Raw genomic sequence first — 27229 nt, 5'->3', positions numbered from 1 at the left:
CAAACGAAAAACCTTCGCTTCGATCAGTGTGAATATTTACAGACGACAAAAATCAAAGTGAAAGTGACGTGTAGTGTGAGCAATAAACTGGGACTACGCAATACCCAAAGTGATTTTCGATGGCCCACAACTGTTAAATCGATACTCGGGTGTAACCAAAAGCAAATCTCGGGAAGAAAGCTGTTAGTTGGCGGAGCCAACTCACAATGACGACCCCGGAAAAAGATAACTGTTCCTCCTCTTCCTCATCGCATTACGCTCTGCATGTAGCGCTGCAGACGATGAAGGAGCGCTGCCAAAATCTGCAGAAGCGCCTCAGCGCCCTGGAGGAGGAAAATCTTTCCCTGAGGATGTCGCAATCCAGTTTGGCCTTACAGGAGACTACCCCCATCGAGCGGAGGGTTTCCAACCAAACCGAACTGGAAGTGCTACGGGAGAAGGTATCGGAACTGTCGCGACACAAGATCCAGCTGACGGATCACATCTCGATGGTTGCGGCCGAGAACCGACAACTGTGGAGCCGGTTGTCCAAGCTGACCAAGGACAATCAGGCGCTGGGTGGATCGGTGGCACGCCTGAAGGAATCGATGGTCGGTGGATCGTCACAGAATTTGATCCGATCGAAAACGTTCACCAAGAATGCACCCAATCCGAAGCTGCGGGATCGGCTACCTCGCGAAGGTAGCGACGGGTCATCGTCGTCGGAGGAAATCCAGCTGGAACTGGAAGATGTTTCGCTACTGAACAAATGTGGCTTCGGAGACGGCGGAACGGGAGCGGAGATGGGCTACCTTCAGCACGACGGGGAAGAGCTGCTGATGTTCGATATGGAGAGTAATGCGGATGCTAAGCGATGTACCGAGGGATTGATGGAGATTCATAAGGAACTGCTGAGACAGCAGACGATGTTGAAAATAGCTGCTGGCAAGCTACAGGCCAGGCAAGGTGAGTTGGGGGAAGGTGGCATGGTTCTACGTTCCTGGTTTTACCTGGCATTAAATTTCACACTTCGATTCATTTAGACATTTAATCCGAACAATTGTGGAAGCTGAGAGAAAACATCAACTGGAAATGTTTGTTACCTGTTCTCTTAAGACATTGGGTAGTTCAACTTGGAGGTAAAGGGTTTGCATTCTCTTTGGTCGTTTCTTCGAAGAAATTTACTGCCTATGATCGCATAACTGTCCCATATGAATAGGAAACCCAGCAAAGATGGGACTGATATGCGATCATGGGCAGTTTAGCACTGCCTGCAATTTCCTTCTTAAGTGTTTGAGGCACGCAGAGTATATTCAACTGTGTGGATATCTATCTACATCTATTATGTACATATCGGGAAAACCGAGAACCTTCAGGGACCCTTGCTGCTCTAGCACTAATACTTCAGCGCCTGATTTAATTCACCTATCATGGTGAACAAAACTTTTCTTACTCTCATAAAATTTCTTATCCGTATTTAACATATTTATTTTTTGTGATTGTGCCTTTTGGTCATTCTAGAAAATATTTTGGATTTGATACTTAATTATTTTTTAAAAACCGCCAAAATCGATTAACAAATCAAAAAGAAAATAATAAATTGTGATACTACACTTAGGATAGAGGTTATAGTGTAGAAAGGATAAAAAGAATATATCTACTAATATGTTAATCAACTTTTAGCCATAGGGAGTTATACTGGCTCGCCAGATCGATGTCGCGTATGACTTCACAAAGCATAGGTATTTTGACTGGCAAACAATCCGCTGGAAGAATATCAATTCTTGTCTAGGTAGTTTAATAGTCAATTATGCTCTTCAATCGCAGCGAAGATGGGCTCCGGGAATTTTGGTACGACGACGACATCCCACAATGTTGTGGGATGATGAGGAATGTACCGAAGTCTATCGCGAAAGATCCGCTGCATTTAAAACACGTTCAGCTACAAGCGAATTTTCGTAGTTATCCACCCGAAATGAATGCGATCGGTTAACCATTTCGATGTTGTAATCCTCGCTTCTATCATGTAGCAACTCTCCCCCTGAGAATAAAATTCAACCCCCTGAAAAGTCTTCCAGACATCACGACAAGGCGCTTGTAACATTTATTCAATCTATTCTTGAACAGCAACATTACCATTTTTCCGGCTGGCTGGAGAGGAGTAAGGGCTATTGCCATCCAAAAGCCCGAGTAGCATCACAACTCGTATCGTCCTATTACGATATTGTCGTGCTTACGGATTCTACTGGGGAAGATGATTCTCCACTCAGAAATAAAAGTGTACACAGAATTACTATTAGGCCAGTAGTACACAGGGTCAAATATTTGACAAGGAAAGAACTCAAGAAACAACATCAGTTTGACACTAATGAAAATTCGATCGAGTCAAACAAGATGTTTGAGCATTGGTTTCTTTTTAGACAAATATTTGACCCTGTGTACTAGCAGCTTTATTTATGCATTTTGTATCCGCATCTCTCTCACTCTCTTTTTGTTTTCATGCTATCTGCCGTTTTACCTGGGTTGAAGAGAAGTGTTTCGTCAACCCAGGTGAAGCACCAGATAGCATGAAAACAGAAAGAGAGTGAAAGAGATGTGGATACAAAATGCATAAATAATAGTAATTCCGTGTATACTTTTATTTCTGAGTGTCCAACGATCGAAAAACCGTTTGAACGGAACGGCCTTCTTTCAAACACTCAATTCGGTTTCAACATACGCAAGAGAACGATCGATTATCTGGCGTTGCTTTCGACTGACCTACACTCAAAAAGAGGTTCAGTGTTTTTGGATATGAAGAGGGGTTTTGATGCAGTTTGCGGTGATGTGGTTTAAAAAAATCTAAGAGTGTGGCTTTCTACGATTTCAATCAACTACCTTATTTATAAAATTTCTTGTCCGAGAAGCATACGTTTTTCTTTCATGGTACCTCGGCAATTTCACACAAGATCTGCAAAGACCACTTGTCTACTTGGGCCGTAATGTTTGGTATCGAATACCCTCCGGAGAAAACAGAGTTAGTTGTCTTTTCTAGGAAGCGTAACCAATCCAGCCGGTGTAGAGCTTCAATCTGTTGAACCATGGAAAAGCCTGTTGTTCTTCGAGTGAATCCCTTCAAGTATTGTTCAAGAATCGCTCCACATGGCGTATTCTTACGGCGACTGCTTTCAGTTCGAGTCTAAAGATCAAGAATGCGAGTTTGGGACAGTTTGTTGAAACGATCCTAACTTTGCTGCCACTGTCCACTGTTGATCCCACTTTGCACCTTTCATCCACAGGTTTTGGCGCAAGAGAAAAAAAGAAATCACAACTCTTACAGTAGTGCAGATGTGGTTTTTGTACTGTAGGTCCACTCACAGGCCTAAAGCGAAGCGTACACAAACACATCTTCGTGGGGAATCTACTAAATGCCGAGCACTGATTCCGACTTCTCTCCTTAATACTCCAAGTCCAGGATTTTTGGTTTGCACCCCGAACACGCTGCGATCCATTCTAGAACATTCGTTTCGTTGGATGAGAAGTGCCGCCATGTAAATCCACCTTTGGAATGCTCGTTGACGATCGAGGTCACTTCCAGGTCGCTCTTGTAGTTTTCCAAGGAAGTCGTCCCGCTGCTGTTCATGCATATTCTACATACATAATATTCTTCTGCGTTCAGGTTCTTAATGCTGCACCGAGGCCGGAGAACGTGTTAAACCAATATGTCCCCACAAACGGCAATGGGAAACTGGCGAAACTGGGTCAGAATCTTTAAAAGAGATGCTAACAAAGCTGGTTAACAGCTTGGCAATTGGGTTCTTTAGGGGTATTCCGATTATTTCATAATCTGATTCTCCGCCCAAAAATTTGCCGAAATCCAAAATTTCATAATTTTTGGAGTCCGGGAACTATTTTTAAAATGCACTTAAAGTTTGTATGGGAATTTTTTTTTGTTCCACGAAAATTAAAACTGTTTTGTTAATTTAACCTTTCAGTACTCGCGCCAATTTTTGCAACGCGAGCAGTCGCGCGTTGTACTTTGTACAACATCCATGCATTCTGAAATATCTCAGGATCTTGTTTGTTTAGAGGAGGGCTGTCTTTGGCAAAGTTGTTGTAAATTTCATGGGCTACTTGATGCTGACAAAGTTGATTCGTAATACGTCCACTAGGCGGCGCTAGTGAGCAATATCATGTTATATCTTATATCTCAGGATCCTGATGTCTTAGAAAGATGGTGTCTTCGGCAAAGTTGTTTGGTAAGTTAACGGCTTACAGATTATTGGCCGTTTAATTGGAAATTCCACCACTAGGCGGCGCTAGTGAGCAAATAAACTTTATATCCTATGTATCTCGGGAACCTGATAACTTAGAAAGATGGTGTCTTCGACAAAGTTGTTTGGTAGGTCAAGTACTTACGGATGATTCGTAGTTTAATTTGAAATTTCATCACTTGGCGGCGCTAGTGAGCACGTAAATATTATATATTATGTATCTCTGGACCCTTATTACTTAGAAAGGTAGTGTCTTCGGCAAAGATGTTTGGTATATCAAGGGCTTATAGATGAGTGACAGTTTGATTTCAAATGCCACCACAAGGAGGTGCTAGTGAGCATGTAAATTTTTAATCTCATGTAGCTCAGGATCCCGATTAAAAAGGCACGGGACACCGTCTTAAGCCAGAGGCTGTACAGACTGAACAGAACTTAACACTAGACCATGGACACGACATACATTACATTCACCAGTGGATAGCATGGTGCGGTTACACGCTTGGTAACGCTAACCGAACGGCTACGAAGCTCCACTTTACTCAGAAAGATGGTGTCTTCGGCAGAGTTGTTTGGTAGATCAAAGACCAAATGGAGGAAAAGTTACCTCTTGTGCCGACCTTCTAAAAGATCGAAAACTTACAGATAGTTGTCCGTTTGAATCGTTATTTCATCACTAGATGACGCGAGTGAACATAAAAAATGTATATGCAATAGTTCTCAGGATCCTGGTTACTAGAAGAGAGATGGTGGTTTCGGCAAAGTTGTCAAATAGGTTAAGTGAATTTGGTTGATGGGTCGTTGAAATCAATATTTCGCCAGTAAGTGGTGCTAATGATTATGCAAATTTTATATCTTATATATCTCTGAGTCTGATTACCTGGGAAGTTGATATCTTTGGCAAGGTTGGTTGGTAGATCAAAGGCTTTCAGTTAATTGACCATTTGATTCGTGCTTCTGCCACTAGAAGACGCTAGTTGTTAATTTGCATGAGCATGAACGTGTTATTATTCATCTAGAAAAAAATCAACAAGCTGTAAATTTTTATACTTCCGAAAGTTTTCAAAATTTGAAAATTACACAACTAGTTGATTATAATTTGTTTAAATTTGCACTTGATTGATTGATTTTACATGAAGTTAAAGCGCTTAGTAAAATATTCAATATCTGACCGTCGTATTTCAATACACTCTATCTTAAGGTTGTCAATGTCACGGGATAAGTACATCCATCCTTTATCCATCAAACAACAATGTCGAAGACATCATCTTTCTAAGTAATCAGGATCTTGAGATATATGAGGATAAAATTGGAATCCTCACTAGTGCCACCTGGATGTGAAATTGCGCGTCATATTTGTCTTCATCAGTTAGTGTTTGATCTACTAAACAACTTTTCAGAAGACACCATCTTTCTAAATAATCAGGGTCATGAGACATATGAGTTATAAAATTTGAATGCCCACTAGCGCCGCCTAGATGTGGAGTTTCAAATCATACGGCTCTCCATCAGTTAGTGTTCGATCTACTAAACAACTTTGCTGAAGACATCATCTTTCTAAGTAATCAGGGTCTTGAGATATATGAGTAATAATATTTGAGTACTCACTAGCGCCACCTGGATGTGAAATTCCACATCATACTTGTCTTCATCAGTTAGTATTTGATCTACTAAACAACTTTGCAAAAGACACCATCTTTCTAAGTAATCAGGGTCCTGAGATGTATGAGTTATAAAATTTCAATGCCCACTAGCGCCACCTACATGTAGAGTTTCAAACCAAACGGCTCTCCATCAGTTAGTGTTTAACCAACCAAACAACTTTGCCGAAGACACCATCTTTCTAAGTACTCAGGATTCTGAGTTATATGGGATATAAAAATTACATGCTCACTAGCGCCGCCTATCGGTTGAAATCTGAATTTCTCAGATCACCTCGCGAAGGCCCTTGATATGCCGAGTAACTTTGCCGAAGACACCATATTTCTAGATCATTTAGATTTTGAAATACACTAATTCACATTCTACTGTCTATCTTATCTTAAATATAGTACGTTCTTCATATTGCGATTTTCAATTTTCCGCATTATAAGGAGTATACTGTTTTCAAAAAAGGTCTTATAATATTCCAAATAAGATTCCTGTAGAATAGATTTGGGGTTGACATCGATAAAAAAGATGGTTTCAAAGTAATAGTCGATAATTCTCATGTGTTGTACAAAGTACAACAGCGCGATTAACGGAAGGTTAACCATCAAAACAATGGTATTGGAATCCAATAAATTCACGTTATACTCAGAAAAATGAGCTCTTTCGATTAGGCTATAGAAAATCGCAATATTATATTCACTAAACAACCCAATTGAAAAAAATGTTGCCCAGTCCCAGATGAGTCAGCCTTCCCCAGGGTTTCTCAGATTAGTGATAGCTCTTAAGAGTAGTTATCAGTCCCGTTCGGCGTTGATTGAAGCTTATATGAACAGACTTGCTTTATGCGCGTACCGCTTATGTGTATTCCACGATTGGCTCTCAAATCCGTATTTTGAGTTTTCGCTCCAGTGCTTTTAAATGACGCTCCGTACAACCATAGGGCAATTCGGATTGTTGATTTTCCAAAACAGTTCAGTTTCAGACCGTGATACGACGCGTCGTATACTCCTGAACACTATTATCATCGCACCTCCAGATTGAAGTCGTCGCTTGAAGCGCATGCGAAGTTGCAGCTGTGAAGTAAATTTAAATCTATATTTTCTGTTGCGCATCATAAAGCCAATTAAGAGCTTTTTTTGTATCTGTATTGACGAGATTTTCAGCCCTAGGCTAGTTTATCTCGGGACCCATGCTTTAATTCCCTTTCGAAGAAAGAGTGTGAGTTGTGAGTTTGACGGGAGTGGGATTCGATCCCAGGTCCTCGGCGTGATAGTCACGTGTTCTAATCATCCAACCAGGTCCGCTCCAATTAAGAGCTACAATAGCATAACATAGCATGAATACTTGCACAAATCTTGGATGGAGTTGCAAAGTTGAGTATATCCATTGGCAATGCTGGTGTCCCTTAGAGTGGGTCATCGTTTATATGGAAAAATAAAAAATTCAATGGTATCCCATCAGATCAAAGCTTTTTTGATCCCATTTCAGGACCAAAATAAGTGGGCAAAATTTGGGCACGATCGGTTATGTCTACGTTTTGCGCATCGCGTTTGAAGTTTGTATGGGGTTTTACATGTGAAAACACACTTTTTTTCCATTTCTCTCATAACAAGCTCAAATTTTTCTAAAACCATGTAACGAATAAAGCGAAAACGAAGCCTAGGGTGTCCTGAAAAACTTTGTCGAATACCGCGAAGTGATCTGATGCTTATGAAAAAAGTTATAGCGTTGGCACTGCTTGGCGAAACAGCATGATTTTGTTGCTATTATTATTCCTTTACATGTTATAACATAAACACATGCATGCGGTTCGTTGGTTATAACTATTTTCACAAGCATCAGATCGCTTTGCGGTCTTCAACAAAGTTTTTCAGAACATCCTAGGCTATCATTTAACAGTATCGGTTAAAAAGTTTGAGACAAACTTTTTCAACTTATGACAAAAATGCAAAAAGTATGTTTTCCCATACAAAATCCCATACAAATTTCAATTGCAATGCGCAAAGTGTAGACGCAACCGATCGTGCTCAAATTTTGCACAGATATTCAGGACCTGAAATGGAATCAAAAAAGCTTTGATCTGAGAAAACGGTTCCGATGACCCACACTAGTCCCTGCTATCTACAATGTCATAGACCCACTCAGCTTCACACATCTGGCCAAGTCCTTGCAAGCATTTATAAATCCCTTCATCAACTTAGAAAGAGCCCAGAACTGAAGCAGCTTCCAATAGATGAAAGGATGCTGAAAATAGCGAATTTTCAACTTATATGTAGTTACATTACAAATGTATATACTGAAGTAGAGTTATGCATAAATACAGGGTGTTAGGTTCCTGAGTGCAAACTTTTTAAAGGGCGATAGAGGACCATAAATGGTGAAAAAAATTGTTCTACGCATATTGTCAAAACTCATCCGTTACGTAGTTATTGAACTCCCCATGTTTTTGACTCTTATTGCCTTAACTGGCTATAACTTTAAAATGGTCAAACTTATCGCTGTTTTTTTTTTACCCTTATTCGAAAGATTATTGAATTTTCTATCAAATGGCATCTTTCAAACGATTGGTTAAGTTAAATAACTAAGTTTTCTAGAGCAAATAGCCTTAAAGTTGCGTGTTTTAATTTGTTTTTGTCAATTATCTTTGAAAAATGCGTAATAAATTTAAATTCTTTCTTTGGCAAAGTTGTGGCCCCTGTTCCACTCTATAATTCGTTCTTTGACATCAAACTTCTATCTCTTATCATTTTCTTGCAATTTCGATTTAAACGTCGCATTTCAGATCATAAATTTGCAATTGTCATGGTAAGCACCTTTTTGCGCACTGTGCCGCACATTTAAATCAAAATTGCAAGAAAATGATAAGAGTAAGAAGTTTGGCATCAAAGAACGAATTGTAGACTGGAACAGGGGCCACAACTTTGCCAAAGAAAGAATTTTAATTTATTACGCATTTTTCAAAGATAATTGACAAAAACAAATTAAAACACGCTATTTTTAGCTATTTTGCTCTAGAAAACTTAGTTATTTAACTTAACCAATCTGTTGTGTTGTGACGCCGCACTCCGTAGAACAGCACGACCGCATTAACTGGCAGTCAGAATTCGAGTGGTAGTATTTTATCAACTGATCGCTCAACTGCTTATTGAAAACAAAAACAAGGAGAAACAGTAGCGAGATAGAATATTAAAATCAAAAAGTTTAGGAATCCAATAAATGATTTTTTGCAATTACGTGCCATATAATTGCACTTTTCAATTGCCGAAACTGTGCAGAAATGGCCTACTTTTCTTGACTAGCTCAAGAGTGCCGAAAAGTAGTACTTTTCAGCACTTTTAAGAGTGCCGAAAAGTACTACTTTTCGGCACCTTTGCAATGGTACACTTTTCACAAGTTTCCTCAAGTACTAATGTTCTTCCGAATACATTTGTCTATTCCATGGCTGCTCCTATGTCTGTTCGGCAGATCGAAAATGAATAGAAGCGATTCCAATTCTGATTTGATCAGCCAAACAGACGTAGAGTTAGAAGCAGCAGCACAAAAAACGCTCGTTGACGACGCGACTCCAAGTAGTTGTGACACTTATAAACATAGCCTACCTGATTGAAAAAAATGGACTTGTGCGCATGGATGCTCGCACGTGGTTTACCTGAAACCTCTGTCTGAGCAGTCAGAAATGATCGTACTTAAGGGTATTTTTCATAATTGCAAAAAATGTTGTATGCAACGCGTTGCAAAACTCGATTTTTTCAGCACTTGTCGTATTTATCCAACTCGGCAAGCCTCGTTGGATAAATGTACGACTCGTGCTGAAAAAATCATCATTTTGCAACTTGTTGCATAAATAACTATTATAGTGAAAATTTTCAAGTGTAGGTTTGCGAAGAATTGAATTTAGCGTTGTAATATGTTTCGGAAGTAAGTAGTGAATTATGTTGTGCGCTAGATGAATTCATTACCGTATTTGGATATTGTTTAGGAGTTTGTTGGAGGAGCAATACCGGCGGCGGTGAGCTGAAAAGGAAGCTGTAAGAGTTTGAGAAAGAGGAATGTAAAACCAAATATTGTAAGTCCCATTGAATTTGTTAAAATAAGTAAAAGTGAAATAAAGTTTAATTGCAGTTTGAGCTGCTACTAAGGCAAACACGGCTGCTACAAAAGGTTGGTTCATCACCCGAACATGTTGAAAGTTGCCATTTGATAGAAAATTCAATACTCTTTCGAATAAGGGTAACAAAACAGCGATAAGTTTGACCATTTTAAAGTTATAGCCAGCTAAGGCAATAAGAGTCAAAAACATGGGGAGTTCAATAACTACGTAACGGTTGAGATTTGACCATATGCGTTGAACAATTTTTTTCACCATTTATGGTCCTCTATCACCCTTTAAAATGTTTGCACTCATGAACCTAACACCCTGTATATAATATTGAAAAAATCTTACCAATTGTTGTGTGGTCCAATGTCGATCATCAAATTGTCTGTGGGCCAAAAACCTCTTCACGAATCAAATCTTAACTCAATTCTTTTCATTACTAGCGTCCAATCCTCTGATCCATCGATTACCTCCATCAACACAAAATCGCAAAACTTCTTAGTTGATGAACCGTTCCTCGCTATTTCAGTTCTTCTCACACTGTTCAAAATCTGTCACCAGACACTCAGCTTCTCCACAGTCCAAAACCACTTCACCAACCGAATCCAAACCCAAATCCTTTATCACCAGCGGTCAATCCGTCGATCCACCGAATCTCTTCTTCGATCACCAAAACCAAAACTCTGCTTAACCGAACATTGAACATAGAACCATTCGGTCCAATTCTCGCAGGAAAATCGGCATCGATAGCAAATCGCAAAGTACATCCCCTCTTCCGCTCCAACTAAGAGCTACAATATGCACTAATCCAAATTGAGTTGCGACATTTCTAAGTCTGTTAAAATCAATTTTCGCACCGCCGGTCACTTCGGAGTTCAACCAAAAGCATAATATCTTCGAAACTGCAGAAAACCTAAACGTGGAATCATAGCGAAGCTGCTCGTGATTTTTTTTTATTCTTTAACCACTTAACCTAATTAACAACTCTTGCCCACTAGGGCACTGCGTGAGCGATTCCAATTGGGAGCTGCACTTACGCTTTGTACGGCGCCTAACAGTATTCTATTCTAATTCTACTATATCGAACTGGTTGCCTTTGCGCTGCTGTGACTTTTCTACCCTATCTATAGTAGCCATGGAAGAATGATGAGCACGAGAATATTGATGTGTGGCTCTTGATCCTTTTCCAGTCTGATTGGGGTTAGCCGATATTCAAGTTTCCGGGTCAGTTAGAGCATACGCTCAGAAAAGGCTCTGGTGTCAGCCGCTCTCGAGGAAAGAGCAACTGTCGAAAAATTGCAAGTGCCGGGGCTGGGATCGAACCCATGACCATCCACTTAATTTATGAAGTGAACGTGTAGCCACTACGCCATGGGCCCCGGCAAGCTGCTCGTGATCAGCGTTTGAAATTGTGCCGATATGGAAGCGAACGATGTCCATTTGAAGCAGTTGACCAGGAATGCAGATGTAGATACTTCATTTGGATCATTTGGCCTTCCTTCACACAACTTCAATGGAACACAGATTGTCCACCCTGTCACAACTAAGGATGAACAAGCTTATAGTCTTCTAGTAACGTAGATGAGGAAACGGAAAACCTTTTCGCCAAATCTCTATACTTCAGCAATTTTAAAGTAGAACTGTTTGAGCTGTGCTGTTGGACCCTTTCCGCTTTACATTTACATTTGTCCACTGGTGCGTTAGGTGCTCTAGTTGTGTTGACCATTGGTCCCAAGCTACTTAACAAAGAACTCCTTTAGCAGAGTGTAGGAAGTACTTCTCCTCGATGGATGCGCGAATTGTTCCAGAAGAACGAACCATAGCTAGAATGAATAGCTGGAAGTTTGTGGAAACGCGATCGCTACAAATCCACAGACAAAACATGACTCGCAGACATTCCTATATTTTCCCACAGCGGGGAGAAGTTGTGATGAAGAGTTCACTCGATTCTTGTTTAGCACAGATTGTTTTTCGGCTGTAACTTAGACAATTTTGAACTGTACACTTAATTTTTGTACACATATTGTACAAAACGTGTCTCTTTGTAAAGAAATTTGCATGTGAATTCGTTCAAAATTGACTAAGTTATAGCAGAACAACGACTCGTGCAAAAAAAAAAAAAAATCACGCGTATTGGGCTTTTGGTGGCTTTTTTTAACGCACACCCGTTATAAAAGGCCACTTTCCTTGACTATTAGGCATGATCAACGTAACTCATTCTGCTGAACCAGTTCCCAGCGTTGATTTTTTGAACTGGTGACAATCTTCCAACCCGATATGGATGGAATCGCTAAATGGGGTTCCACGCGACGAAGTACCTACCGGCTAAATTTTTTTCACCCAACTGCTAGTTCATAATAGATACTCAAATTTGAGTTCAATGTTGTTTACTTAATGAGCCATTTTACGAAATGATAACAATGTTGATGATGATATTGATTTTCACGGGTTATTGGACGCTACCTCCTGTCAAAATTCATTCAAAAAATCGGTTCGTAAAATGGACTATTTTGGCTTCCCACACCGAACTGTCAAAGTTGGGTTGTTTAGCTCTTCGCTTTTTGACAACAACAAAGAGAGTGGATGAGAGAGGAGAGAAAAAATAACTCAAAAGTGAATTTAAAAATACTCAAATAAAGGCACTTGAGTTTGGATCGTGATGGATCGCAATCGTAACGCTATGCTCGACTCCGCCCCTCCCCTATAGCGTTATATAATTTGTTTACGATGCCTTACTGTGGTCTCCAACACCAACCCTATTCCACCAACCAAATTCTAAACGGAAGCTCAGGGCCTTCAAACGACTAATATCCAATCCGATTTGATTTGAAACTTGATTGGCTTTACTCAACACACCATCCGAAGCAGCCATGCAAACGACCTCCTTGAGGTCCCCATACAGAAAAGCTGTTTTCTCGTCTAGATGATTGATAAAGAACAACAGCAAGTACGGTCCGGATAGTAACCAATTCGGCAACAGGCACATAAGTTTCCCCGTAATCCTGTCCAGGTTGTTGTGGGTAACCATTTGCGACCAATGGCGCACAGGGAGTTCGTTTGCGCTCTCACGAAATATCCATTTTGATTTCAATTCTTTCGAGCATTCCACAAAACCTTGTTGGACTTCAGGGACACCGTTTCGTCTGTAATGGCTTCCAGCCACTCTTTCTCGTCATTACGGCCGTTCACAGCTTTGAATGTGTTGTTGGATCTGAACAAACTTTTTTTTTTTTGGTTTTTATTTTTGTGTATTTTAACTAGTTGCTAATTCTACACTCTCTGAACAAACGTGGTAACGGGCAGTATCAAAGTCCTATCACAGAGAACCTCGAAAGATGTGTAGGGATTCATTTTTTTTTAGCGTTGACAATACTAGCGTCACCTATGCGGCAAGTTGCTACAGTCAGTGGTGAATACGCATATCTAGACAAGTTTTATATTTACCACCGACAACAGTGTGGGAACTTTGCGATAACAGCGCCACCACGATGTTGCCACTTGTATTGCCATTTCAAATGACCGATAAATTCCTTACATAGTTTTGGAACTGGACTTGGATATCTGTTCTCTGTGGTATTTATGATCGAATTCATTTCATACTCGCCAGAGAACGGGCGTTCCCATTTGCTAAGCCTCAAGGAAGCCACAACAGAATCGTTACCACATTCTGAGCGCGAAGGGAACGCAGTACTTCGATTCTTGCTAATCGTTGTATCATCTTGGGCTGCACAAAAAAAAATCTTCCAATCAGGCCTAACCTTTCCATTTGCCAGGAGCCCTACGGTCTCGCTCACTACGCTTACAGCTTCTTCATCGTTCTCCGGTTGCGAGGGTAACACCGACGGATTGACGGTATTACCCTTTCGTTGATCGCTGGTTCCATCGGATAAGTTTCTTCAAGGTGTTCGAAAATATTGTCTTGACCTTACTCCTCTTGTTCAAAATCTTGGTCAACTGAAACTTCATCTGATTCCAGTCTACACTGAAATAAATTTTGTTGTAGTTTCTACCGAATCCATGGTAAAATTAAGAAGTGTACCAACAATTTTCAACCGAATGCAAAATTCTGTTAAATGTACTGAAACATTGTCAATATTACCATGCTTACAGTACTTTTGACTGAAAAAAATCTTGAAACTACTATTTGGACATTGTGTTTTTGACCATTCACATCCAAGACGCGCAACATTCAAGTCGACATGGTCAAAATTACTATGCGCAAATAGTAGTTTCAAGAATTATTTCAGTCAAAAGTACTGCAAGCATGGTAATATTGACAATGTTTTAGTACATTTAACAGAATTTTGCATTCGGTTGAAAATTGTTGGTACACTTCTTAATTTTACCATGGATTCGGTAGAAACGACAACAAAATTTTTTTGGGTGTAGCTTCAGGATCACACGGAACTACAAACGCCGCCATTCCCACAATAACTTTAGTCTGACATTTCAAGTTGCTACCTCCTAGACGGGCTACTATTCGGCATCGGTACCGGTAACGTTGCCTCAATGTCCGCACTAGTCAACTTCTTGACGGAAATTAGATTTGCTCGCAGATCAGGTACATATAAAACATCGTTGATTGTAATTTGAGTGCCGCTGCTATTCGCTCCAACAATATTTACTACCTTTGTGCCAGGCTTCGACGGATTCATTGTCTTTGGCAACATTGATGATGTTTGGTTGATTCAGCTTGACCAGGTTCTTTAAGCAATGTTCCTCATTGGTCTTATGGTCACTTGCAGCGGAGTCGAGCTTGTAGACAAGCTTTCTCCGAGGATCTTCAGAAGTTTGCTTCCTACCCGACATGAATGCCATGACTTTGCCTCCACTAGCTACGTTGGCTTCAGCTTGAATATTGACCCAACAATTCTTGACCATGTGTCCATTTTGATTTCAACGGTTACATCTTGCGGTGAACAGGGTGGCCACCCAGTCGGGAATTTCGGGAAAACCGGGAAAAGCTCGGGAATTCGAAACCACCGGGAAAAAGTCGGGAAAACCTCGGGAATTGTTGCCAGCCACCGGGAATTTTCAAAATTCTAAAATTTGTTGAACTATATAACATAGTGGGTGAACTGGCTTAAAACCCATTCTTGGAAATTAATATCTTGTCGTCGAGTCATGACAATTAAAGTTAATCATAGTGATGTTACCTAACATCACAGTTTGAACAATTTCAAAGATATTCTAAAGAACATTGTGGTGGAAAGACTGTTCAAATATTCATAGATTCATATGTCACTTTAGCATTTCAGGATGTACATGTTCCTGAAAACATCAAGCGTCCTATAAAAGTTTTATAAAACATAACAAACATTATAACTTCTTTCTAAAAAATTATCCTTGTACAATCTCTAGGAGAATATTTGATATAGCCTTTGTCCTTTGAGCGAAAAGTCTTTGAGAAATTTGGATGCTGATAAAATTTTGAATGAATGAATGAATTGCCCCAAGAATAAATTAAAATTAAAAATTATGAAATTCTGGATGAGTAATTCTGGGTAAAACATTTTTACAATTCAAAAATAGTGAGTGAAAAACAATTAAAAGAATATTTGAAGGGATTTTTAGTATCTGATTAAATTCCTCAAAGCACGCCTATTGTAGCTTATAAAAGTACTTCTAATATTTTGTTTGAAAGATATCTGTTGTTTTTCATGTAGCTCTTGGATGTACTCATTTATTGTATTTACTTGTGAATAAAAATGTTCAGAGTAAACCGGAGTAAGGTATCGGGAAAATCCCGAAGCTTTAGCAGAAGTCCCTGGTAAAACTTCTGGCTCAGCAAATTCTCGAGAATTTTGAGTATTCGTAGTTTTTAGTTAAACTACCAATTGAGTATTTAAAAGCATCTGGAGCAATATAGTTGTATGATATATGGAAATAAATAATTCCCAAATAATGAATTTGTCTCTACATTTTGGGGGAAATACTTTCTCAAAAACTTATCTTTCAGGAATTCCTGGAGAAATTCTTGACATAGGGAAAATGTGATCAGAATTAAATCTCCGAGAGCTGATGAAATAACTGAATGCTAGACGAATATCAGACAAAATCTAAGATTTCTTTGATCTCTCAAATTTCTCCTAGAATTTACGATTCTAGCGTAAGTGAGCTGTCTGACTTTCTGCAGTAGCCATTTACGGTTACCATAAAGTTCGCCACTGGTTTTCTATTAAAATATCTTGATAAGGACCATCAAAAATACTACCCTGAAGATTTCCCTAGAAATCGTTTCCAAAATTCTTTCACGAGTAATCTTTCCAGATATTTCACCAGAAGTTCATCCAGAATGTTTTTTTTTCTGGGCATTCTGTTATTGCCTATTAGTTACCCAAACGAACTAACCAAGATTTTTTCAGAAGAGATTTTTGGAATATTACTAAGAAATCCACTAATAATAACCGACACGAATGCACACTAATGTGTAAAGTGTCGAAAATAAATTAACTAACTAACTAACTAATAATAAGTTCGTAAATCCTATAATCATACTGAGAATTTCGACCCCCTCAGGATTATCTTTTTTATTTTTATTTACTTAAACAACTGCATAATTTGTGCTAGTTGGTCATCTATGAATTTAAGGAATTTTTAATGAAAATATCGTAATACTTCAATGCCCTTCATTGGATACGAGACAAACAACACGCACAGAAAACTTTTCAGGTTGAATCGACAAAATGGTTTGTTGAAGTCAAATCAACAGGTTTGTTGAACTAACTATCATACTTTGTCAGAGAAGCAATCAGTTTTTGTTCAACTTACAATCAGCTTGTTTAGTATAACAAACTGTTTTGTTGAATATGCCTACAATCTGTGCACCGTGTAAACAAAATGCAGTGTGTGCTTTGTTGTTTAGTGTGGCGAGCTGCTGCGAGTTAATTTTGTTTGAAAATCGATAAACCAAAAGTTTGAAAGGAAAAAATGACGTGTTTATTGAGTAAATTATTCGAGAAGGTATGTACTATCCACAATTATTGGGCATGAGACTATCATAAAACTGTCCAATTTTTCATTTTCATGTTTGTTTACTATGCAACATGAACAATTTCTTATTTATTCCAGGTCCTTCAGGAAAGTTTCGCATCCGGAAAGATCCGGCATCGGCAGGCAATCTATGCCGTGTAATTTAATGAGTAAGTAAGTATTACTTATAAATATCTATTTGGTTGTTTTAATGACACCAATTTCCGTTTTTGGTACCTCTTTCAGCACATCATCAGAGTATAGATGCACAGATGTCGTTCAGTGCCAACGACGAAAGGCGGCGTGGAAATATTAATAATAATATTAACACATATTCTTGCATATTTTTGTTATTTTAATGTTTTTTTGACATACACACTCAGATTTGATTACCGAAGTCGGTAAAATTTTACTGGGTTTTTGAACAGCAGAGTTAAGTCGGTGAATGGTTGTGAGTACCGAAAAGTCGGTAACACACAACATTTCGATCTGTCAAACAAATACTGATTTAGTCAGTAATAGCTGATATGTATACACGTTACTGAATTTTCGGTAATCTAAAATTTGATTGTATTGGTCTTGCTGAGTTTTTCAGTTCCGGAAAATATTCTGTTCCCTCCCAGCCTGTCCCATTTTCGATGCATTTTGAATCCGTCCATATTACATAGGTGCTTCCGATTCATGTGCACCTGCCGGCTGCCGACCGCTTTTGGAAGTATTTAAAATCTACGACAACTCAGGCAGAACCGGAATGACCTCAGGGCAAAGCTCGATGCGCGGGAGTATCCAGTCGATGATCGAGTCCGAGTGTTGCTCCATCTGGAGATGCGGTCAAATGTATCCCATCTGATGGAGCACTTGCACAACCGAAGTCACTGAAGGATTGTCTACACGTGAGGCCATTCTAGTTCCCTGGTGCCGAGGATTTTCGAATACTTACAAAACATGCGGCAACGACACAGGAATCGATGTTATTTAAAAACGTAACATTATTTATGATGAGAGCAGTTTCATGGCGACAGCGAGGGCGACAGCTCTGATGATCAAAGCTTTTTTCTCTTTTTGACAGCTGGAAGCGCGCGCGGATTAATGTTTACATTTTACTTTAACGAAAGCTCAGTAAAAACGAAACCAGTGCTGAAAAGTCAGTACTGCTTTTTACTGACATTTGACTGAACTCAGTAAATCTTCAACTTTGCTGAACACTCGGCACAAACTATAACCGTGTTCAGTAAAATGTCAAAAAATATTACTGAACGTCAGTTACGTTGTACAAAAGTGCTGAAAACTCAGTAACTTTTGTATTTTACGGTTCAAACCCCGTAAAATAAATTACCGAACAGAGAAATCGAAATTGAGTGTGTATATGAAAATATAAACATATACGAAACGGCAACTATATCTTTTTATAAAAAAAGAAAAAAACAATAAAAGAAAAACTAAAGCTGTCGATTCAACAAACCATTTTGTTGATCATACCAAGATGATTGTTAAAATGATCAAGAAAGGCTGATTTAAGTACCGTCAAGGCGCCATTCACCGTGGGGGCTCCATTCACCGTGTGCCTTCGAATATTGTTTCATTATTTCCATATTATGATTGAATGATATGACAATTTCCCTTCAATTTCACCAATACAACACTAATGTATTGTTACCATGCCAAAACGCTTATTAGAAACATTAAAAAGTATCATTTTGGCACTAAAGTGTGTTTACATGAAGCGGGTTTCTGCTCGTTCACTGCATTCATAGTGAAAAAACGAAAACTGCGCTAAGGTGATTTAAGCGATAAACTAAATGTAGTAACGTTTGTATTCCACCAAGAAGCAATTAAATTCACATAACAGGTATGTATTTTGCATTACCGAAGTAAGTTTAACAAGAAAGTACGATTACTCGTACTTTTTAATTGAAACCAAAAAGGCACGGTAAATGGGTACCCTAAAAATCAATGGTCTCCATTCACCGTGCCCCATATTGTCCCATATATCTAGAAAAAATCGAAAATTTGAACATTCGTTTTTCTAATAAAATCTTGCAAGTTATTACTTGAAATGAATTTAAACAAAGAAAATTCCCTTGGCTGGGTTGTTTTGATCATTTTTAAACAAAGTAGAATAAAATTTCTCATACACGGTGAATGGGTCCCTACTACCACGGTGAATGGTGACCTACCACGGAATTAGGCGACCCTACTACCCTCTACTAATTGTACTATATCACCAAATTTTGTGAAAAATTTTCTACTTCTGTGGATATTGCTTTAATTTTTACCTATATTGAAGGCAATTAAAAGCGGCACCAACAATATTTATAAAACTGGTGTCAAATGACAGCCCTTATTTGCCCTGAATCCTCTTAGATCCACGGTGAATGGTGCCTTGACGGTAATTACAATCACGTTTGTCGAATCAACAAATATTTTGGGGTCAAATTCAACAAAAATGTTTGTTATCCCTCAGATGACAAACAGTTTTGTCGATTTTGACCCATTATTTTGTTGGGGCTACAATAGATTTTTCTGCGTGAACACATAACTTATTTTCAAGTTCATATTAATACTAGGTATGTTAAATCCAAGGATTTGAAAATATTCAATATTAATTCTCTTAAATTTTTCTTAGTAAGTTATGTTTAATTTTCACTGTAAATCATCCTATTTTAGAATAGGAAAAATTTCAAAAACCTATCGGGAAAACCGGGAAAAACTCGGGAATTTTATTTGCTGCTCTGAGTGGCCACCCTGGGTGAACTTCTGACTCTCCTTCTTGTCAAATGCTACAGGCTTCTCCTTAAACGTGGTTTCGATGCTGCTTCCGACAAACGCTGCAGGCTTCTCATTGCACGTGTTGATCATCCGGTCGCTTTTCTTCAATTCTTCGGCCAGAATTTGTTTCCGAACTACGTCCAGCGTTAGCTTACTTTCTCCGAAATTCTTCATGGCGGTTATCAGGGGGTCGTAGGGTAGCGAACCACTTGGGCAGCGGCCGGTATTTTGGGCACTCTTCGCTATAACTCAGTCAATTCCAAACCAATTGACTTGAAATTTTGTACGCGGCTAGATACTATCTCATCGCGTTCCAAAAAGTGTGTCAATTGGTTCAAAATTGGCCGAGTTATAGCAGAAAAGTGCCCAAAATAGGACCCCTGCCGAGATGGTTCCACTTCCCTACGTCTCAGGAGGGGCTACGAACAATTGAGAAACCAAATCACATTCTTCTAGTTTCGCTCTCGTGGACTTCAATTGACGGACCAATTTTCATAGCCGGTGCCCTTAAATTGGGGAATTCTGTGGTGTAATTCCTTCCGTGCGTAGTCCGTAGGGCCTTGCCAGGGGGTGGGAAACTCGGCACAAAGTGCCCGGCACACTTTCGGCACACTCGCCGGCACATTAATGGAGCTGGCTGTCATCAAACTGGCAACACTTTTTGTGTTATTTTTTTGAAGAAGAAATAAAATAACGAAGACAACTTGTATCAACACTGATTAAACAATGCAACTGTTCCGGGTGTTGCAATTGCAATCTAATTCCTGGCAGGATTCCTGGTCTAATTCTTATATTCTCTAATTTCATGCTGAATTTCAAGAATGACGGGGTTCAGACCGTTTCAAAGGCATTCCGATGACATCAGAAACGAAGTTGCAGGTTGCAAATCCTTTGAAATAACAGATCAGCGATGGAGTTTTGCGAATAATTTTGGATGGAATGCATGATTAGGGCGTAGACAAGTAAATAATGAGGATCTGAAGTTTGGCGTTCTAGTCAAGGTTCTAGTGCGTTCTAGGATAGATTTGGCCATCATGCCATCGACTGCAAATTTCTCAGTTCTGCAATGTTTTGTTCCAAAATAAACTTCACAGACCGCTGCCGAATCAGCGCATTTTTTGGTTATGATTACGAAGAATCAGGAACACATCCAAGCGAAATCAAAACAAGAGAAAGGTTGCCAGATACATAAAATCAACTGACAGCATAACTGCCAGCACGCCGGCACACTTCGGCACATCACCGGCACGTTTGGCACAAAATCAAGTGTGCCGAGTTTCCCACCCCCTGGGCTTTGCCCACGAAACCTAATCCATTATCCTAAAGTTTTCTCTTTTTGATAAGGGTATTCGTTCGTATAGATAAGTTGAAAGGGATCAGCAGCGACGTGCACAGTTATTGTTTTCTAATGCTTATATGCCCTTCTCAAATGTTATTCCAGAACTATCGGCTGCCTATCGATTCCAGGACGTTTCCTTTCAAGCGCTATAGGCGCACCAGATTCTTCCAATGAGAGTCCAATAAAGATGTGGAAAAAAACACTTCGTGTCTTATATACTCTCATGGAGATTCTTCGCCTCCGAGTAGTTGCAGGAGGCGACAGACTGTTCGCGATAAAAATCGGCCAGTCCTCCCTCAGGATTTCCTTCGAAAGTCCTTACCCAGACATAACCTGCCGCACACAAACTTGTACTCGTGTAAGCGTATGCGGAGTGCGAGTAGTAGCCGAATCGGAACCGTTTCGTATTTCTGGAGATGGTTCGGTTTCGTATTTCGATCGTATTTTTGGAGAAGATTCGGCAAGATTGAAAGCGCGCCGAGATCTGGAAATTGAATGGTTGAGTTGACGGGTGCTTTCAGTAGATGCTACTGCATTTCATCGTTGTCGCTGCCTTTCGAGAGTAAGCTCAACCACTTGTTCATCTTTTCGTTAGAAACTGGCGTTGAACCCCTTCTGCTCATCATAGACGCTTCTTGTCGGATGATGGCCTGACATTTCTCCAGGGACTCCTTACGGATCTGCGTTTACTTTCGCTTCAGAACCGGCAGTTGCTTGATAGATACCACAAATTTCTTGAAGAATGTAGGATTATAGCGTGCCAAGTCTCGATTCTCTGAACACACCTGATACCACACTCAACAATTGAGTGATGTTACTTGTAGAAGGTTGTTTCGAGGACTTCATTAGAGACATAGTAACAAATTATTGAAGGTATTTGATAAAAGATTCTATCAGGGAATTCACTAAGGGTTCTTTCTGGAACTTTTGAAAGCGTTTATATAAGGCTTCTATGAGAAACTATCCATGTATTGCTTCAGTTACTGATTCAATACCCTAATAAACGAACACCATACACGGACCGTACTGTAGACGGTTCAACAATACAACACACTGTTCAAATTGTTTCCCGAATGGGTGGTTAAGCACATCTTATGGTTATTGTTTATGCGGGTAGTCTTCCGAGAAATTTTCTGAAGAGATTGTTCTAGTAACGTAAGCGTGTTTATAAGAACTTCCTTCATCTGGTTTTCCTATAGGTGATTTTCGAAGGGAAACTACCAAATTTGACGCAAACGTCTCTCAAAATGGAGAGGATTCAGTTCATATTGTACGATATTTGGTCGGAATCGAGCAAGTGAAATTTGAAGCTGGGATAAACTTCGTTTTACTAACAATCAAGAATATCAATGTTCCTAATGATGTACCATTTTAGAAATATGTCACGGGTGCAAGCACAAGAAGACTGACGGAAAACCGCAAATGGTGGACAAAACGGTGGAAGTTGGCAACGATCTTCCCGGGCTGGATCGATCGGCAGCGACGCCGCTGACAGGACATTCCACAGAGGATCTTCCTCTGCCGGAGATTCCAACGGTGCCTCCGAAGAACGGCGCGACGATAATGGCTGTTTCGGGCAGCTCGGAGACCGAGGCCAGCACCCTCAAGTACATCAACATCCTACAGGAAAAGGTCAAAGCAGACGCCCAGGACAAGATGTGTCCCATGTGCGGCAAGATCTACGTGAAGAACATTTCGTTCGACGAGTTCCAGGAGCATGTGGAGGGTCATTTTATCGACGATACCGAGCTGGATCTGAGCTTGGATCGGACCTACGAGTACATCTCGCAAACGGTCGGTAACTTTTGACCAGACGCCGAGCCGAGACGGATTTACTTCTTTAGCGAACTGTAGGAGGGTACATGTACCTTGATCGGGAAAGGAAGACGCTGATGGCGGAAGTGCATGTGTATTGGAAAGCAGTGATTTCACCAGGAAGTAGGACTCTCTGAATTTAATGGTATTAAGTTAGAAGGCTGAATTAATAGTGTTTCGGATTGGTTGGTCCAAGAGGCGTCATGCTTGAATTGATTGTGTAAGTATCGTTGGACAGTGAACATGTAATATTATCAGTATGATGTAATCTATAAAAAAATCGCAACCGAACGATTTACGGTTGCACCAAGTTTTATCACACTCATATTTAATCCACTTTTAATTGCACGTACGGTAAGTATGTGCTGCATCTAGGTAATTGAGAAGTTTCTTCCTTGAATAGCCTTGCTTCAATGCGATTGTTATTAAATTTTTGACTTGGGAAGCCATTTCCTGGATGAAAACTCCTTGTTGGAAGTTGTATTTCAAGGAATAGGACGAAAGAAACGCCGGCCGTAGAGATACAGTATGGTTAAGAGTCGTGTATCCTGAAGTTCTTACTTTAGGCAATATCAATTTCCAATGTTTTCTAGTCCCGTCGGGTCACTCACATTAACATTCTGCGTCTTTGTCTTTGCCGTTATACGTGCGTTTGTCGTTATGCGTCTTCCATCTTTCAATCATCTCAAAATCAACGGACAAGGTATTCTCTTCTCATCCTTAGCGAATAACATCGTGAAGCCGGTGGCTCATTCCCAAGCGGTAGAATCAAAAGTGGGTGGCATCTCGACGTCGATGGGATACCTCGGAGGAAGTGATGGAAAGTCCTTGACTAAAAGGGGTGGGATGCAAGAAGCGGTGTCAGCTACCTGATGATAAAAAGTAGTTTAGCTAGACGCACATATTGGCGCAACAGACGCAGGAGCAACATATGCACTAGAGTGGGTCAACGTTGTATGGGAAAATTTAGATTTGATCACATCAACCCGGAACAAAGCTCTTTCGATGCCTTTTGTGATCCCAAACAACTGTGCAAAATTTGGACACAGTTGGTTGTGTCCCCGCATTCCGCATTGCGTTTGAAATTTGTATGGAGTTCTATATGGGAAAACACACTTTTCTACATTTTTCTCGTAAGAGGCTCGAATTTGTCTGGAACTATGTAACTCTCGATGTTAAAGTTTAGCCCAGGAGATGCTGATCAACTTTGCCAAAAAGAGTAAGATGCTAGAATGACTCTGAAAAAAGTTATTAATGTTCAAAGTTTGATATCTCCGCACAACTACTGAAAACCATTTTTTCTGCCAACACTGCTGGTGCTTCAAAGGATCAACTTATCCTTGCTTTATAATCTGTCATTTCATGGAACTTCAAGCCCCATTTCATCAACAAACAACAATCAAGCTAGTGGTTTTTATTTGATTCTCCACTCATTTTTTATTAATTGATTACAAAATTCTATTCATTCAGGATTTGCACTTGGGGATTTTTTCTGGAACTATTTCAAAGGGCACACCGATGGCCACTAAATCAATCTGAACATGACCTGGGATTTTGAGCAAATAAAATGCAATACATTCTGCGACATTTTGACGAGATGGGTGAATTCAGGGTGCTCTTTATTTACGCATTGATGAAAATAGTGTGCAAATACATATTTCTGCAACAAGTAATTCATAATTAGATTATATTATTATTTTTTGTACGATTAAACGTGCCTAAAATATAAGATATGCAAGTGATTGCAACTGATAAAATCGTACATTCTATCATTTTTTGCGGCCACTTTTTTCGGGATAGCATGTTATTGTGAATCCTACTAGAACCGGCAATTTCAATGTATCTCTCCAAACATAGATACGGATAAGCCTACCACTGCCTTGTATTCCATCTTTAATACTTCTATGAAGAAATGGTTCCAACAACAACTAGTGGTTTAAAAGAAAATATTGAAACTGAGTCGTGGCACGACCCGAACTCACTTCGTTTTCTGAATCATTTCGGAAGTAGTGCGCATCTATCTCCTTGTCATTAATAATATGTACAGCGCACTAGTCGCGAAGAAGTTGCGTTACTTGTGGACAAAGAAAATGACAAGTTATTATTGAATGTCTGTCTTGATTGCAACCAATAAGGTTTACACAGGAGAAAACAACACACATTACACAGCACGTAAATTGAACACCAACAGAAAATTGTGTTAGTTAGGTATTTTAAAATAGTGCGCGATCATTTGCCATCATCCAATACAAAGAAGAGATCATTTGCGAATATTATTGAACACCAGCTTACAGGGGAAGCTAAGGTATCATCCCGTAGGGACCCTATCATAAATTGCATAAAGTGGGATGAGTTGGTATCATATGGTGTGACAGTTCATACATAAGTGTAGCTGACCAACCATACAAACAGCGTTATAAGGGATAGGAATGTGTTTTAGGCCGATCATTTTGTCGTTATTCCTTGATCATGGTATCAAAAGGACTACGTAGATCAAACGTAGATAATGTTGGCGGGATAGGTTGCCTACGGTCCAAAAAAATTTTAAAAATTGTGTATGAATAAAAGTCTACTCTTCCCTCGTAGGAGGGTCTGAGATGGCTAAAAACAAGCGCATAAGCCTCTCTCATAATTTTCCACTTGGAAACTCTTGCTATGTACTATTATCATGGGGACAGATTAAACCAGCTTTTGGGATGTCCGTCAAAAGTTTCAAAACGTTTTTATTGCTTTCGATGTGCAAAACCAAAAAATTAGATGCGCCACATGCCGAGCTTTAGAATTATTCCTCTTTAAATCCGGACTCATGTCCATTAGATATGTCGCAAGCCAGGTTAGGATGAATTGTTCACAAAGTGGCCATCGGCTGCAGAAAGATGATTTGTACGGTACTTCTCTTTAATAGTTCCGGAACAATTCCCCAAATGCAAGTGCTAAAATGAATAGAATGTTGTAATCAATTAATAAAAAAATGAGTGGAGAATCAAATAAAAACCACTAGCTTGATTGTTGTTTGTTGATGAAATGGGGCTTGAAGTTCCATGAAATGACAGATTATAAAGCAAGGATAAGTTGATCCTTTGAAGCACTAGCAGTGTTGGCAGAAAAAATGGTTTTCAGTAGTTGTGCGGAGATATAAAACTTTGAACATTAATAACTTTTTTCAGAGTCATTCTAGCATCTTACTCTTTTTGGCAAAGTTGATCAGCTTCTCCTGGGCTAAACTTTAACAACGAGAGTTACATAGTTCCAGACAAATTCGAGCCTCTTACGAGAAAAATGTAGAAAAGTGTGTTTTCCCATATAGAACTCCATACAAATTTCAAACGCAATGCGGAATGCGGGGACACAACCAAATGTGCCCAAATTTTGCACAGTTGTTTGGGACCACAAAAGGCATCGAAAAAGCTTTGTTCCGAAAAAATGACCATGTTGACCCGGTCTAATATGCACCCTAAGGCTGAACAGTTCAACAAAGAAGTTGATGACTCGCAACGGTTCTAGTTCTCGTGGTGACGAACACCAGCCTGTAGTATTCCAAGAAATCCAAATCGTAGGAGCAATCCATAGAAAAGGTGAGTTGAGGGAGGTTTTGGGGTGTCTGATGTAATACTTCGTCATCGACCTTCGAGAGATTTATCAACAAACGAATGAACTCCCCTAGTTCAATGTGATATTGATAAATGTAGTCCCAACATCGTACCAATGGCTCAATACTAGTTCGACTGGATTTTGGTATAACGCTACGTTCTTTGAATTATGCCTAACTCATCATGCAGTTACAACGACGTATCGAATAGTGGAGTGAACGGTCTAATAACAACTGAAAGGCAGCGTTCTCAGGTCTCTGCGTCGACTGTGCAGGGCCTACCGAGTGGCAGCAAAGCAGGTATAACGTTACGTTCGTTGAATTGTGCCTAAACACCTTCAATATCATAACCAAACCAAGCGGATCATGAAGCTGATAGTGTTGTGAATGTGGTAAGATTTACAGGAACTTATTCGTGGTGGTCCCAGGACTCGGCGTCGACTGCGCAGGGTCAATGACTCAATACTAGTTCGACCGAACTTTGGTATAACGTTACGTTCGTTGAATTGTACCCGAACTGTGCTGAGAGTGTTGTGGATGTGGTATAGTTGGCAGGAATGCTGTTGATTAAACTGTCGCCCAAACCATCTTGAAGCAGCAGCGGCGCATGGAATCGAGGAGTGACTTTGTCGGAATAGTTGCCGCGTGAATGATTTTCTGTAATTTTACTGACGTTGCGTCAGCCAACCAGGTTAGATCTGATGCAACAGAATGGTTTCTGGTTAGGTTCTTAGTACAGATGATGCTACGTTCATCTGGAGGATGCGGAG

The 27229-nt window shown here is 39.8% G+C and overlaps 1 protein-coding gene across 1 annotated transcript; it reads left to right on the top strand.

Annotated features, from left to right (window-relative positions):
* Positions 1 to 23334, top strand: LOC109428348 (protein spindle-F). Its single transcript, XM_019704067.3, has 2 exons — positions 1 to 945; positions 22431 to 23334. The coding sequence occupies exons 1-2, from the start codon at positions 207 to 209 to the stop codon at positions 22862 to 22864; spliced, it is 1173 nt and encodes a 390-aa protein (XP_019559612.2). The 5' UTR covers positions 1 to 206; the 3' UTR covers positions 22865 to 23334.
* Positions 23335 to 27229: the final 3895 nt, after the last annotated feature.

This window comes from Aedes albopictus, chromosome 1, assembly GCF_035046485.1.
Source record: "Aedes albopictus strain Foshan chromosome 1, AalbF5, whole genome shotgun sequence".
NCBI lineage: Eukaryota > Metazoa > Arthropoda > Insecta > Diptera > Culicidae > Aedes > Aedes albopictus.
The sequence above is the reverse complement of the archived record's forward strand: the minus strand, read 5'-3'. Positions and strand labels throughout refer to the sequence as shown.